The sequence below is a fragment of the Hesperophylax consimilis genome, chromosome 25, assembly GCF_061612785.1.
Source record: "Hesperophylax consimilis isolate HC1 chromosome 25, BYU_Hcon_1.0, whole genome shotgun sequence".
In the NCBI taxonomy this organism is placed as follows: domain Eukaryota; kingdom Metazoa; phylum Arthropoda; class Insecta; order Trichoptera; family Limnephilidae; genus Hesperophylax; species Hesperophylax consimilis.
The window spans coordinates 27,894,003-27,911,142 of NC_142860.1; the positions used below are offsets into that span (position 1 = coordinate 27,894,003).

General features: G+C 35.3%; 1 protein-coding gene across 1 annotated transcript in view; it reads right to left on the reverse strand.

Moving 5' to 3' along the window:
* LOC149411761 (cGMP-specific 3',5'-cyclic phosphodiesterase-like) overlaps window positions 1–17,140 on the reverse strand; it is a 341,390-nt gene that overhangs the window by 157,285 nt on the left and 166,965 nt on the right. The window contains exons 4-5 of the mRNA XM_089646730.1: window positions 9,552–9,712; window positions 3,012–3,116 (exon numbers count right to left, since the gene is read on the reverse strand). Of these exons, the coding sequence (XP_089502856.1) occupies window positions 3,012–3,116; window positions 9,552–9,712 (266 nt within the window). The remainder of the gene's footprint in view (window positions 1–3,011; window positions 3,117–9,551; window positions 9,713–17,140) is intronic.

Consider the following 17,140-nt stretch of genomic DNA (forward strand, 5'->3'; position numbering starts at 1 on the left):
CTATTTTAACAAACGGATTGCAATCTTTACAGCACAGCCAATGCTGTCCTTGTTCTGCCAGTATTTCAATGGAAGATGGTCCTAGGAACTAGTGCCATTGATTCCTTCAGCACCAGTGCACAGTCGGGAAACATGCTAAACGCGTGCTCAACATTTGTACTCTTGTCACATGAGAACGGGTAGATTTTGAGTTCAACAATTCGGCTGTGAAACCCTATGCCGGTATCTGTGTTTTTTTTCTCCTACAGCTTGGGTCTCTTCAGGAGGCATGTTGACAGGCCCTGAGGGATATTATTTTCTGCCTCCTGTGTGGAGTTGGGCAATATAAAAAATATCAACCCGTAAAAATATTTTTTTACTATGATACATGATATATCTAATTATTTTTTTTAATTAATAAGGATTGAACCTTTATCCCTGGGACTGGAGTCAAACGCGCTAACAACTGGACCAAATCCCGATTGGGCAGGGCGGACATCTATCTTCTACATGTTAATATTCGTTTGTTCAAAATCTTAAGTCTTTGATTGCTTTGAAATTATGACAACGATTTTGATTTGAATCCGCGTATGTTTTTATTTATTATATAGATGTTACCTGCGATGGGTAAAAAAACCTTTTTTGAAAAACAGCGCCATCTGTAAAAGCAAAACACGCTATTGTTTCTCTATCTTCACAGACAAACTGAGCTACAACAAAGCATGGCGGGGTAAAGATATATATATATATATATATATATATATATATATACATGTGATTCAAGAGTACTACTGTGATGTACTAGACACAAGCCAATTATACGTTAAAACACTACTAAACTACATTTGTGACAAAAAATAATTCAACATACACAAAATAACACTAAAAGACCAATTAGACACGCGTACAAAGAAAACATAAAAACTCCGGCAGTAAATTCAAGCTTCGGACAAAGACACTACCAAAACCATGCTATAAAAGCTTTCAACATTGTAAAACTTGAAATTAAAACTGAGGAAAATAAAAATAAATTCACACACAAAATTACAAAATGGATTAAAGAACAAAGAAGACAATATTACCAAAATTTCATAGCATAAAATAAAATTAAAACCTACACGTAACACACAAAACCAATATAAACACACATCACTCACAAACACACAAGATTATATTTTAAATGTATTATTTTCTCTTTAAATGATGTAGATTATATTTTCATATTATAAAATGAAGTATCCGCACGGGCAAGCCACCCAGTGAGGCCAACATTACTGGAAAACTTTGAAATGTTAAAAATATTGTACCAAATAATAAATAAAAAAAAGCTAGTTTCATGATATATTAACTGCTGCAATGTTATCTAATTTCACAGAAATACGTATAAGTTCGCGTGTGTACGCGTAATTGCTACCAAAAGTTGCACGAAGAAAACTTCCTGATAAAAAAATATTGCTAATGTATTAAGAATTTCTTTAAATTATAATTATATCCTGTTAAAAACGGGATTATAGGCCATTTACGAATGATTTTAGTAAAATGCCAATGTTTGATCACTATTTCCGAACACATGTTCATAAAAACATTTTGCATTTCGTCATGACATATTATTAAGACAAATGACAACAGTTCGAACACGTCTTCCGATATTATTGTGAATTTACCAACACTTTATCAGAAAGCGGCTTGCAGTCCTGTTATTAACAGGATTACCAAAAATTTGAAGAGTTTTTTAATAAATCAGCATTACGCATTTTCTCCGTGTGATAGAATGCATAGACAAAGAGTCTGTCTGTTGAGTTTCGGGAAGTGTGTTAATTTCCACTTCAAAGATTTGCATTATTTCATTCACGAAAACAAAAGGGAAATTCAAATAGATTTATTGGGACTGCCCGGCAGTTAGTGGAATATCTTATCTAATATTATTTGTATGCTCATGTTACCTATTTCGGATGAATTCTTCAATGGGATGCTGTTTTAATTTTCCTTTTCCTTGTTTTATGTTAATGTAAGTACTTGCATATTGCTCACTAACCCCGTATTCGCTCTAGATCAGGGGTGCTCAAACTTGAACTGCTGGCGATCTACCTCAATATTATTAGATTCCGATCGATCGACTCTGAGAGACTGCAAGTATGTGTGATGCAGGATTGTCCTCTATGTAGGTAGGGTGTATCGTGGCGCAGGTATAAGTGTATATATAGGGACGTTGCATAATTGCATGGCCACGAATCCACACAGAATTTGGAGGAACGACAGAAATTAGTTCGCAATATGCATTTTTTGTAGTCAAGGTAGGTGAAGGTCTGCACTAAAAAGTCGATGAAAAAACTTATATTTATTCAAAATTGCAAGTTTATTGGTTCTTACAAAAAAACAAACGAGTTCTAGTTTCTAAACTAAATAATGACTTTGGATGTTGAAGCGTGGCACTGCATGTCCTCAGCATACTTTTCATACGATTGTACGTAATTACCGAGTGCTAATCGCAAGCACGATGACATATGTTCGTCAGTTAGTCGATTGCGATATTTTGACTTAGTTATCTTCATTTCAGAAAATGCAGACTCGCACAAGTAAGTTGACCCAAACATTGCGAATACGAAATTTGCCAGCTGTTTCAGAACACTCCGTTCAGTAACTCAGTCTTACAAGATACAAACAAATAATAAAAAAGAAGGCAATAAAAATGGGAAATTTTTCTCGAGATCGACTCAAAAAGCACTCGCGATCGACCGGTCGATCGCGATCGACCGTTTGAGCCCCCCTGCTCTAGATGACTCTCAGACTGTAGAGTCGTTCAAAATAGACGTAGCGAGATAGAGTCTTGATATGTGCGGTAAAGGGGGAAACCAAAATATATATATATGTTTCCTTATAACACCGTTGGGAAAGTGATGGGGTCACTTCCAAAGAGGTATTTAAAAATACGGTGTTCGTGAATTTATTCTTAGCAGTGATCCTGAAATGCTTAGATAAGCTATTACATTTAATAGTATGTAAAGAATAATCGTTAGGTGTTAAATACTTACAGCTTCGCAGCAATCCAGATCTAGTAGGTAAACTGAACAGCGCTCGCACTTGAGAAGATCTCTGGCTTCCGTCATTATCTTCGTCACCAGGCATTCCAGGTTATTCTGGAAGAAATGAACAAGTATTTAGGAAAAAAACAAAATCAGTTCTTGTGCAGTCTAATGACAAGGCCGAATATTTAGTACAGACAGATTTTGAAGTGTCACGTGATCTAGTCAATGGTTTGGTTAAACTTAACGCTCGTTATAAATTACGCGTTATTTTAATTATTTTATTACAAAATAATCATTTTCCTAAGTAATACTTGAAAATATTAAGACGAATTTTTTGTTTGCGCCCAAAATGAAAATGAATAAATAGTATTTTCCGCACAAAAACACAATACAAAAGGCATACAAATTCAAAATTATATCGCTGATTCAATTCAATATTGTATTTGTATGCCGTTCTTGAAAGCGTTGAGTTTGTTGTGTACGGATAAAACTATTTATTCATATTCCTAATTCGTCTAAATATACTAAAACATAATTTGCAATAAGTATATTTTAATAAACTAAATAAATGAACGCCATCTATGAACACGTAGATTATACAGAGTGTTGTGTTTAACCTTAATATTGTGAAACATAATATAATTGAATCAAAGCCAGCAATGAACGCGAAGAAAACGTTCGTGGTTCTTAAACGGAGTAGATAGGTACAGTTAAATGCGACCAAAGTTGATTTTGTCAAATTAGCTAAGAGGTAAGGCTGAGGTCCTGGGTTCAATTCCTAATTCCAACCGAATCTTTTTCAGATATTCGAGAGTTGTTAATATTATCCTCAATCATTAAATCACTATTGCTTGCTGATGACTACGCAAAGATTTATTACAGAACATCATTTTTAACATGATATTTACAATATGCAAATAAATAGACACAAATGACCTTTTTTAATTTCATTAATATTATTTTTTTTGTACACTGAGAAAATTGAGTATTGCTAATCAATTAAGAATCTCTTCAAAATTATTCTCAATCGGGTTTAAAAAGGGCTTGAATGCTCTTAAGAGGAAGCTACAAGCCAAAAATGTGTATATTCTTGGTATACCTTATATTTTAGGTAATAAACATTAGAATCGTGATGATGGACACTGCAAAGCTGTCCGAAACGTTGGCTAAAGAAGGAAATAGCGCAACACGGCATAATAGGCATAATAACATAATAACCTCAAAAATAAATCACAATATGACTTTATTTAACTGAAATAAACAAAACTAGAAATAGGTAAGTTTTTAGATTCTCACGGCCAAAAGCATTTTTGTTGTTTGTTTTTGGGGTGTTCACATCTTCAGATCTACCGGATCTGCCCTGATGATGGACACTGCAACGCTGTCCGAAACGTCGGCTAAAGAAGGAGTTAGCGCAACACGGCATAACACCCCAAAAACAAACAACAAAAAAAACTAGAAATACTACAAAACACATGAGTGCATTTGATAACATATCATGTATTTTCAAACATTTCACATTAAAAATTACTCAAACTTCATACTTTTTCCATTCCTTTCTAAACATGTAACAATATCAACTCACCTGACTAACCTGAAGGAATATTTTTCGCTGTTTATTTAATTTATTAACGCCCTTTTTGGAGTCTTTTACATATGGATAGTAAAAATGACATATTAATACAGTTCCTACATATTTATTTTACGTAATTTAACTGTCTCAGTAACAATCTTTTGTATTTGTTATGTGATAAATTGTCCACTGACTCTGTATAATTATTCCCTCCATAAGTATTCTGGGCAATGAGAAATACATATGGTAGTTAGTACCAGAATTTCTGCACTGAAATAAAAACCGACTTATCCCGAAAGCTTATAAATGCAAGCAATTCTGGACTATGAAATGCATAATTTAGAATTTTATAAAGAAATATTAACACAGTGAAAATCCGTCTGTCAACAAAATTGCTGGAACACCCATTTTAAAACAAAGAAAACGTAAGAATTTTTTTGTATTCTTTCAATAGCTTGTACATGAATATTGTAACGTACCCACGACAGGAGAATTGTATTCAAGTTGACTTATTATAACAAAGGCAAAAGACATAATTAAAGACAGTTTAATACATTTCATATTGCTGAAATTTCTAGTTAACCTAGTTATAAATCTCAGTACTTGTAACCCCTTGATAGAGATTTTTATCCGTTATGTGGTTAACAAATGATAGCTTTTTTATGTAAATGTATCAAGAGTATTGTTATCAATGTTGTAATCAAAGATTACTGGATTTTTTATTCATAAAAAACCGACTATTTGACATTTTGAGATATTTAAAAAAAATTCTAAGTATACAGACTGTCTTCGCCTTGGTGTTAGAACCGGTGACAGGATAAATCATCACAATGTTAATTTATTACATCTTTAAAAAGTTATATAAAGTCATGTAAAGTGATGAAACAAAAACTTTATTTACAGGGTTAAGTAGGTTAAGTTAGTTTAAAAAAAAAATTTCATCGTTTCTAAAGACTTTATATCACTTTTTAAAAGTGTGTTGAATTGTCACTGTGTTGAGTTATCATAGAACCGTTAGAACCATTGAAATCTCTAGCCACTACTCAAACATTTGCGACACTTCCTTCGTTTTACAAGCATGTCGCGTTTGGAAATGCGGAATACCCTTACGACCTCAAATATTTCCAGCAATAAAACCATGCTTCAGACCACATGAATCCTTGTAAAATCAAACCAAAAAGGTTGTTAAATCATTTATAATCACCATCAAAATAATTTCGAATTAACTGCAGCGTGAATACAGCAAATGATAAACCATTAAGCTAGCCCATGAAACCAGAACATAAAGTCCTCCAAAAATAGCCAAAGACGCCATAAATTTCTAATTAGAGTAGATTTAATGAATTCCGTGGTCCAGTTTTCAAATGAGTTTTAATTAGCTATAAAGTTCTCAGTTTTACGTGCAGTTAGTTCTAACGAGTAGTTAAACACTTAACTGCATCAGGAATAGAGACTTAAAAATAACCATAACTACTTGTAGTTAACTCTGGTCGTTAAAAACCATTAGTTTTCTATGTAATGCATTGGATTTTCCGTTCCATGATAACTCCACAAAATGACAATTCAGCAAAACATTTAAAATATGATACCTTTACAAGTCATTAAAAGCCATGAACCAGTATAGGTTCATGAACCTATGAACCTAAACTGCATAACCTATGGCGACATAAGACTCTTATAATAGGGCTTGCTCGACGCTCACGTTTTAATTATTTCTGAGGAACGTATTACTAAAATCTCAAATGTTTCTAGAGGGATCCGGATGTAAGCTATATATACAGGGTTTTCCAATAAGAGGTGTTATTTTGAATAGCCCGCTATTTCGGTAGATGTTACGTTTTAAGATGTCATTTTTTGACATTTGACAAGTAGAAACTACACCATTTATAAAAAATGGAACGATACACGCTTCAACAACGCATTGAAATTATTAAAATTCGCTTGAGTGAATCAAACGCAAATCATCTTGAGTGATGAGGCCCATTTCCACCTCGGTGGCTTCGTCAACAAGCAAAATTGTCGCATCGGGGGCTCGGAAAACCCAAGATTTATTGTTGAAAAGCCTTTTTATTCTCAACGTGTGACTATTTGGTGCGGTTTTTGGTCCGGCGGAGTCATTGGACCTTACTTATTCGAAAATGAGGCTGGAGCAACAGTTACAGTGAATGGAACGCGCTATCGAGAGATGATTAATGCTTTTTTTATGGCTGGAATTGGATGATATTTATCTGGACAACGTTAACTTTCAACAAAACGGCGCTACGTGCCACACAAGCAACGAAACCATTGATCTTTTACGATTGAAAATCAAAATAACACCTCTTATTGGAAAATCCTGGACTTAAGATTAATAAAAACATGACCTTACAATTAAAATATTTTATGTAAAACGGTTTTAAAATTTTATAAAAAGTTTTTCAACAATTAAACTAGCGGTAAACAACAAATTTTATTTTTCTAGACGATGAATTAGTAACATTCCGAGAGATCCCTTTAGAAACATTTGAGATTTTAATTTGTAATATGTTATTGTATCAGAAATAATTAAAGTATACCCCACGAAAAGATCGATTTTTAAGCCTGCTAGGGCAAAGTCGACCGTAGGTCCGTCCATTACGCGGGGCCGTGCGCAAAATATTGTTTTACGGGACTTCATCACTTATGTCGCGTTAAGATTTCCACTTTATTTTAGAGATTTTATAGAGGAAATTTAACTGCAGGTCATTGTATTGTGTTATCCGGTTACCGTGTTTTTTAAAACATTTTTTTTCAAATCAGTTATTACGAATTTAAAAAGAATATATATATACTAATTAAGTGAACTTCATTCAGTTATCACGTAATTATATCAAATTCATTAATTTTATTTATCACATTCTTTTTTTTACATTAACTTTTATTACTTAAGTCATCTTTACATGGAGAAAAATTAGGAATATTGAATAATGATAATTTATTGAGAATCTTTTCAAATTATTCGTAATCCGGTTAAAAACGGGATTGAAGGCCATTAACTAATGAATTGTTAGGTTTCCTAACAAACTTTTAGAAAAATACGAACATATTATCACGATTTTAAAAATCTATATCTATAATATGTCCGCTTTTTGTCACTGTATATTATCAAGGCAAATGCAGGTGCATGAACACATGTTCCAATAGGTTGAGAATTTACAAAACGGACTGCAATTCCGTTTTAACCGGATTACCAATATTTTGAAGATATTTTTGATAAATTAGCAAATGTTTCAATTCTCCTCGCGTATTTAAGGATGCTGTGAAGGGTATTTTTAATTAAAGGAAGGAGAGGGTGGGTAGGAATCTGTGGTCAGTGTCTCCAGACTGGACACACATGGACATATGAATACATCCCTCCTACTGCGATGTAAGGCAATGGGTCGAGAGAGCCTGGCTGAAGAGGTCTAAGGGTATTTCTCAAGAGGCCTCTCCCGATCCGGCCCGCAATGCGGAAGATGGGCAGACTCATCCATCAGTTAAACCCCACGAATGAACCCAGGTACCTTTGTAAAGTCACCAAACGTAGCAAACCACTTGGAGTGACCTATGGCAGAGGTGTTGGTTATACAATGAATGGTTTTCGGTTCGGCGAAATTGGATTTGATTTTGCTTACTTAGTTTATTAAGTTATTTATCAAACCTTTCAAATTGATTGAGTTATTACTAGACATCGGATTATATGCATTTGCATATTTGCATATGCAAATGCACATAACTCTCTAATTACGACGTTAATGCATATTTCAGCCTTTTTTCCCAAATCGTGCATATTTCGTTTAATAGCGGGAGGTATCATCTACGTATAGGGAGCTAGGTGACTTGGTTGCCTGTAAATCCTAGAAAAAACAAATCATTCAACTGTTGCTCGTTTCATAAATGATTCCATAAGATCTTTGTTTCCCAATTGTTCTGGGGATGAAAAAATCTGCATGTTTGTTTCTGATGCTGCGCCATACATGGTGAAAGCTGGCCAAGCCTTGGAAACTTTTTATCCAAATTTACTACACATTACCTGCTTAGCTCACGGGTTTCATCGCCTTGCAGAAGAGATACGACAAGAGTATGGGAATGTTAATAAATTGATTTCCTCTATAAAAAAAGTGTTTTTAAAAGCACCGTCGTGTGCACAGTCTTATAAAGAGCAATTGCCAAATCTAGCGTTGCCGCCAGAACCCATAATTACTCGATGGGGTACTTGGCTAAATGCAGTATTATTCTATGCTGAAAATTTTGAGGCCGTAAAACAAGTAGTTGGGCAATTTGACAGTTCTGAGACCATTGCAATTCATTCAAGCAAGCTAACATTTGAAGACGCATCCATTAAACAGAATATCGCCCTCATCTCAACACATTTCCACAAGTTACCAGATACCATAAAAAAATTTGAAACAAAAAACCTTCCTCTAATTAAAGCAATAGAAATACTGGAAACAATGATCGAACTCGCCAACGCCCTTCCTAATTCAATATCAGAAAAGATTCGTAAAAAGTTAGACTCTATTTTGCTTAAACACCCGAGTCGTGAAGATATGAAGAACATTAATGCCTACATCAACGGCACAGGTACACATACCCTGCCTAAACAGATATCTCCAGAAATGGCGCCAAATTTTAAATTTTGTCCAATGACGTCAGTTGACGTAGAGAGGTCGTTTTCGGCGTACAAATTAATACTGGGTGACAAACGTCACAGATTTGAGCTCGAAAATTTGGAAAAATACTTAGTTGTATATTGTCACAAAAACTATGCATAATTTTAAGAATATTTCGCTGTTTTTGTACGGTCTTTAATTAAAATATAAATGGTTTTTTGAATTTGCATTGTGCATATTTTGGGCAAATCAAGAGTTTTTAGTGCATATTTCGGCCTTTTTTAGTGCATATTTGCATGCATATTTTGGCACTTTGTTAGTGCATATAATCCGATGTCTAGTTATTACATTTAAGTTCATTACCTGTTCTTCAAATATGCTCCTTGCCAGGTTCAGCAGTATTTGGTTTCTTCTATATTCTTGTACCGACATCTCGAAGAGTTGTGCGTTCTGAATCCCAATGCCACAGAAGGTGAGATATCTCCGGAACACTTCCACGTCGCGTTCTGTGAACTCCATTGAACCTGGGGACAAAGATATTGAAAATGTTACAAAGTTAATATTAATAGCTGGTACAAAGGAAATTATTCACGTTTACTTAAATTTGCTTTCAAAATTTCAAAATTGGAGTGAAGTCTTCTGTCCAAGATTAGTATATTGCAGATTTATCTTCGTCTCTTTCAGGATTGAAGGGATACATTCCTGATGCTCTAGGTACAGTACCCGGCTGCCGAATTTCCGACTGTCTTCGAGGATATTGATTCTAAAGTGGTCAAGCGTCTTAACCTTTAAATTTTTGCAGTTTATTTAGATTGAATAACATTATAAAGTATTTTATATGAACAAAGGACTCCAAACGATCCTTACAACAAAGTTTCAAGTACATATAATGACTAAAAAATTAAAGCTTTAATTGGCTGAGTGAACTACTGATTAGGACTACTAACGGAATACTGCCACATCAGGAGACATACAGCTACTGGGAGCGGAAAACACCAATATATGTATGAAAAAACATCGAGGCATTATCTACCGTTCTATTGTGATAACTTCAACACAGAACCACAATTCTATACCCCCGTTCGCCGCATACAAAATTTGGGTAATGACTATAAAGATGTTGTTGATATATTCAACACATCATTTACCAAATTAAACAAGTCATTACCCAATTTATTTCAGAAATAAGAACATCAAATTTAACTAAATGTACAAACTACGTAGCTCTCTTTATCTTATCAACTTATCTTACCAATGTATTGTAATTTTCATATTGTTATATTTTCCCATCTTGCATGGTGAAGTATCTAGTTTCGATTTGATTTCGTTTTTGAATTTGTTTTTCTTTTAGAGGTTGTTTTTATTTCGCCTTCTATTTTCTTTATTTTTTATTTAGAGGTTGTTTTTATTTTGTTTTCTATTTTTTTTTTGATTTTGTTTTGATTTTTTTTTGTTTAGAGGGTGTTTTTATTTTGTCTTGAATTTTCTTTTTGATTTTTTTGTTGTTAAATGGTTGTTTTTATTTTATTTTCTTTTTGATTTTGTTTTGATTTTTTTTTGTGCTTATTTAGATGTTATTTGTAATAAATAAATAAAATAACATGTAAAAGCCCGGCCGGGTAGGAAATTAGAAATAAATAAATGTGAAGATGATGAGGAGACTCCAATTTACCTATGGTGCCAATATTCTGCCTTGGTGGGAAGATACATTGTGGAACCAGAAGACCAGGTGAACTTTATCAAAGGGACTATATTCAAGCTAATTGCTTGAAAGAACTGAAATAATAACAGAACTTAAAAAGAACTTTCACAGAACTTGAAAATTGACTTGGAAACTTGAAAAACTGTTCAAATTCTATGAAACAATCCGTCCTAAGTCTAGTGTTTATAGTTTTTGGATAAGCGAATTTATGAAAAAGCTAAACAATAATCAATATTTTACGGGATATATCTCTATTATCTTAATTTGGGAGGCGGGTATGGGTACCGCCGCTCCGGGAACCGTTTATTGGATAACCAACACTTGTACCATAGGTCACCCAAGTGTTTCGCCACGTTTGGCGACTTAGCAGGGGTACCCGCGTTCATGGGGTGAGGGTTTGTCTTAACGGCGGATGCGTCAGCCCTCCTACTGCGTGCCAACCCAGATCGGGAGACACTGATTGACGGAGACCCGTTGACCTCTCCAACCGGACTCTATCGACTGGTCTCCTTGTACCGCAGTGGGAAACACAGATTCATACGTCCGTCACTCCTGAAACGTTGCTTGAAATAGCTTTGGCCGTGTTTGGTGACCCAATCTGAATAACCACCTTCTTCTCCCCCATCTCATTTCCTTCCCACTACCTTCAGCCTCACACCATACCCCAATTGGGGATACCATAATCTAACACGCTCCAGACTGTTAAAAGAAAAAAAAATTAACAAATCTATAAAGCGTTAATATAAACCTAAAATAAGTTCGTCTAATAAAAGTTAATGGTAGTTACGGTTATAACCCTTAAACTTTTTCACCTTTATGGACGTAAGTACGAAGCAAAAGGGGTTTTCAAATCTAGTTATGGAACTTTTATCACAATGACTTGAAGCACCGTGTTGAAAGGTAGAATTCTAAAAGCTCTCAGGTTTCTTCCGAACTACTTTGGGGACGTTTTAAGAGGATGTGCTGTGAAGGATACGTAATTCTTTGGTATGAAGAAAAAACGTATATTCAAAAATATGTACGTGATGCCAAAAACTCGTTCAAACATCCGTGGCAGATTGGAGATAATCTTGTATTTCAAAGAAAATAAAAGACAGACTTGATTTGAGATTTTCACCGCAAAAAATATGATGGTGGTTTATTTGTGGGTTATTATTAAAATTGGGGTGGAACCACAATTATCGTTTACACATCTGCCCTGAAGATGGACACTTTAATGCTTTTAAATGTTGGCGAGACGGAGAGACGGAGGTAGGGCAACACGGTATAATACTGTAAAAATAAACTACCCTAAAAGCAAAAGACGCTTAATTATATTTTCGTGACAGACGATAGTTAAAACTTATAGTGAACCGATTATCATCATCATGATAAAACATACTAATTTCAGTTGTGGGTCTGTCGGTGAGTGATTGTACATAACTCTGGTTCAATGCACTGAAGTCGATAGACAAAAGTCGCAACATTTAGATACAAGATCCATAGAATTAATTAAGGCGATGCCATATGTAGTAATGCAAAATCATGTGTTTTGGTTTGAAAATTTTTTCGCCTAGAAATGTTTCAGATGCTTTAATTAAATACTGCGAGTAGAATACATCTTGGCCTTTGAAATAATCGAGTATTTTTCAGATTTAGAAGTCTTTTTACAATCCCAGAAAAAAAAGTATAAGGCCTATGAAAACTGCTTTAAAGTTCAAAATCTCCTACTTACGAACCCATTTTCAGTTATGATTTTATTGTATGATGTTGAAAATTAAGTTAAAAATTATAAAATGATCGAAAAAAAAAAATTTATGCCTAAACATCCACAAAATAAAATAAAGGGCACTTTTTGGCCATGTTTTTTTCTTTCATAAATCTAAACAGGCGGATGGTGTTAAGAGCGAACTTAAACCTTATCGCCATCTACGTAAAGGTTGTTATTTATAGCGGCTCAATTTAAAATATTACACGACGTAATGCATCGCCTTACTTTAAGACGTGATCAATTGATTCCGTTCCAGCTTAACAAAACAAAAGTTGTTAGATATAATTTGATCTAGTGAACATACTAACTCCCTCTTCAGTGCCAAAAAATACATGGGGACTGCCAATCTATGAAAAAAAAATCAATTCGATATTGTCAATTTATTAGTATTTTTAACTTTAACGTAGCCGTCTGACGTTTTGGAATGTCAATTCATAGAGAGATGTGCCAGTGTTGCTAGCGTATATCGAATTCTGATTCATTGCGTTATCAACTTAGGAAAATCGGTATTAAATCATCGGTAGTTACGCCTATCAATCCGATTTTGTAAAGTTATCGATTATGAGCCAGATCACCAGAGCAATTAATTTCATTTCTCCTAAACTTCAATAATAACATTTAAATTTATACATCCGAATTGACTGACTTGGGCTAGAAATTGAACACTGAACACTGTCCGTATTTAGTATTACGTTGTCACACCGCATGAAGTACTCAGTCCGTTAATCCAAAAGTTACTCCCAAAGCAAGCAATTAGTGTCCAGTCGTTTCTCTCTCATCACGCTCTGATAAATTTGTCCTCTCTAAAGTTGGAGCAATCAAATGATATTATCGGATATCCTATCAATTTGGTCACAAACTTTCAAAATTGATACAGTACGTACGAAATGCAGCATCATGTAGAGGGTGGTTCACTGTGTGTTACATTAATGTTTGTATTCAATTAGTACCTACACTGGGGTAAGCCAATGTTGTACGTTTTTTGTTTATTAAAGATTCAGACGTTGTATATTTTAGTTGCACTGACACCATACAAAATGTATTACACTGGGTCTTAAATGAAGCTCTACATTTAATGAATCATTCCTCTGGTCTATAATAATAATATTAAGAAGAATTTATTCCGGAATGCATGCAGGGGTAGTGCAATACAATACATTCCATATTTGAAATAATATACATAATTAGAGTAAGAAAAATAATAATACATAGGCGATTCCGATAGGCACAAATAAAACGGAATTTAAGTGAAAAAAGAAAAAGATAAACACAAAAATGAGTGTAAGCAGCCGTTTATGGAGGATGTTTGGACATCTCCCGTCTCCAGATGGCCATCAGGTGGATTCCATCAAGGCAACCATGGCAGTGATGATTTTGTTACTTGATTGGCGTAGTCTGCGCCATAAGCTTCCCATGTGATGGCGGAGAAGCGCTTTGAAAGAGTGTACTCGTCCCTCCAGGAACATTTCTGTAACGCCGCAGTATCTCAGTAGGCGGAATAGTTGGCGATATACATTATTGTAAGCAACTTTTCGCTTATGCCATTGGGATGAATTGTAATCCACCCACAGTTCTGACGTGTACAGTGAAGTGCAAAATGCGTTGAAAAAAAAATCAATCTATATTGGTTTGGACTTGGAGAAACGAAATTTGTTTGCATAACATGATAAAGACCTCAATTCCCTTTTTGGTGTTAAAAAGTGAACGTGGTTATCCAATGCATATTTAGTTTAGTATTTAATCTAGTCTCCTTCAACGGAAGCAATCTTCCGAACAGGCCTTCCATTGATATGCTTGGTGTAACTATAAGTGACCAGCTCAGGTACGGGGGCTCCATCGAAGCTAGAGTAAAGTTGGCCTCTCAGAAGCTGGGCGTACTGTACAGGGCCCGCAGATACTTTAATAGTACACAACTGCTCACCCTGTACAAATCGCAAGTGCGCCCTACTGTCGAATTTGGCAGCCATCTCTGGTCTGGAGCCCCAAAATACCTGAAAAAAACCCTTGACTCTGTGCAGAAACGGGCGGTCCGTTTGATAGATTCCCCAATCTTAACAAACGGACTGCAATCTTTAGAGCACAGGCGTCAGGTAGGTATGCTGTCCTTGTTCTATCGGTATTACAATGGAAGATGCTCTGAGGAACTAGCGTCATTGATCCCTTCGGCACCGGTGCGTAGTCGGGATACACGCCAAACGCGCGCCCAACATTTGTACACAGTTGACACTTGTCACATGAGAACGGGTCGCTTCTATGATTCGTTCTTAAGTTCAACAGCTCGGCTGTGGAACGAACTGCCGGCCTCTGTGTTTCCTCCCTCCTACAACATGGGACTCTTCAAGACCCATGTTCACTCCTTCCTCTCCACAAAAAGACCCTCCACACAGCATCCCCAAAGATGACATAGGCCCTGAGGGAAATTATTTTCTTCAGGGCCTCCTGTGTGGAGTAAATATAAAAAAAAAAAGTATTATCGCAGTTCAACATTGTCAATTTACTAATAATTTTTGTAGCTGTTTGCAGTATCATATATCGGTCTGGCTATGACAGCGCGGACGTGCGCAAAAAATCGGTATAAAGTCATCGGTAGTTCCGATTTCACGACCGACTAGACTACTGGCGAGCTACTCATTTTGAAGTGTCGCGTGATCAAGTCAGTGCCATCGAGGAAAAACAGTTTGCGAATGGCGGCGATTGTTGTTGATACTGTTGATTTGTGTTGTTTTACCGAACGCATATTATAAACAGAGTGGACTATTTAAACCAGCGAAGTTTACTTGAAAACAGTACTGACTTCGTAATAGGGCAGACTTCGCCAAGGCCTCTACTCTAGTCGAGACCCTTTTGTTTTCCTACCGGAGAAATTGAGTTGAGGAATATGACTGCATGACCATTTCCTAATAAAATATTAGTAATTCAGAATATATTTGAAAACGTGTTTACGCAGATGGCCTTGTCCAAATAAATATAATGGACGAGATGCGAAAACATTATTAAATTGAGAACACGTGTTCTGACTTCCTCGTATCATATGCGTGCTTTACTGATGAAAACCAATTACTTGATCAGATTTTTAATAAATATTGTTTACGCCAATAATGGCAACTTGTTGCTTCATAAAGAATTAGTTTACTGGCAATGAATTTTGTTCCTGACCCCCCTTTCTCCTATCCTTGATACCTCTCCCCCGTGCCCGGATTCAGTCTAAAACCAACAGCCGTGATGCGAAGTGAACATTATACCAACTATAAAGCATGACATATCAATCAGAAAATCATCACAAACGCATCGCAATAAAAATAAGTTGTTAAACCAAAACTATAGTGAAAGTAGCATCCCAACAAGTGAATGTCCCTCAACCTCAGTAAATATCTTATACCTTATAAAACTCACTGCATAAGTAACGATATCAACATAGAATAAATGATTTGTTTATTAAAAGGTCCACGGCTTGAGCATTTGGTTTTTCGAGCCGGAGTTTTTTCCGTGTACTTCCGTGTACCGTCTGGCTTTTGAAGTTCTTCTGGTCGCAATGAAAACCCCATCGTTACCTCCTCTAATTTATCCTAAATAATATCATTTCACCTGTTTAACTCAAGATAATTTCTAAATACTGAAGACAATATTAGTGATTTTTTCAAACGAAAATCTGAAACAGAAAAATCAGAAAAGGAAACGGTCACATCTGGGACTCGAACCCAGGACCCTTGTCTTTCCGGGACAATGCTCTACCAACTGCGCTAATGGGACCCTATCCTATTCGGTCACTTTTAACTGTATCATACTTCGAATAAGAACTACCAACGTTGTCCTCATTTTTTCACCGCACATTTTTATTGGCAACTATCTTTATGTATGATCGCAAGATTCAACCCGAACTAAATGCAATCCTAGACAGCGTCTTATAGATAAACCTATCTTATTGTTTTTATTTTTAATGTGCGACATCTATTGACTTTTTCTGCAAGTCTAGAAAATGAATTATTATTTTTCGGAATAACTTATTGAGTAAAACCTCAAATTATAATATTTAAATACTGAAGACAATATTAGTGATTTTTTCAAACGAAAATCTGAAACAGAAAAATCAGAAAAGGAAACGGTCACATCTGGGACTCGAACCCAGGACCAGATAATTTCGGTTTTCTCTTCGAGAATGGCCTCTCTACGTTCAAGTGTTGAGAGAACACTTAAACCCGACAACCACTCTTAAATCATTCTCATTTCCGTTCAAAGTGCAAGCAGAGCATCTTAAATCTCTTTATCTCAAAACCCACATTTAGAAATAATAATATAAAGAGGTGTTTTACGTTACCACCAGCACCGAAGAGTTACCAAAAGAAATGTACAGTGGGAGTATCATTGTGGCCGAAGTAAATTCAAATTTATCTTTCTTCAGGTAAATTGATAAATCATTTTACTTGTTTTATTTTACAATTTACTAATTCAAAATTATATATCTGAGCGTACCGAGGCCTTGTTTTATCTCAACCGTTTGCA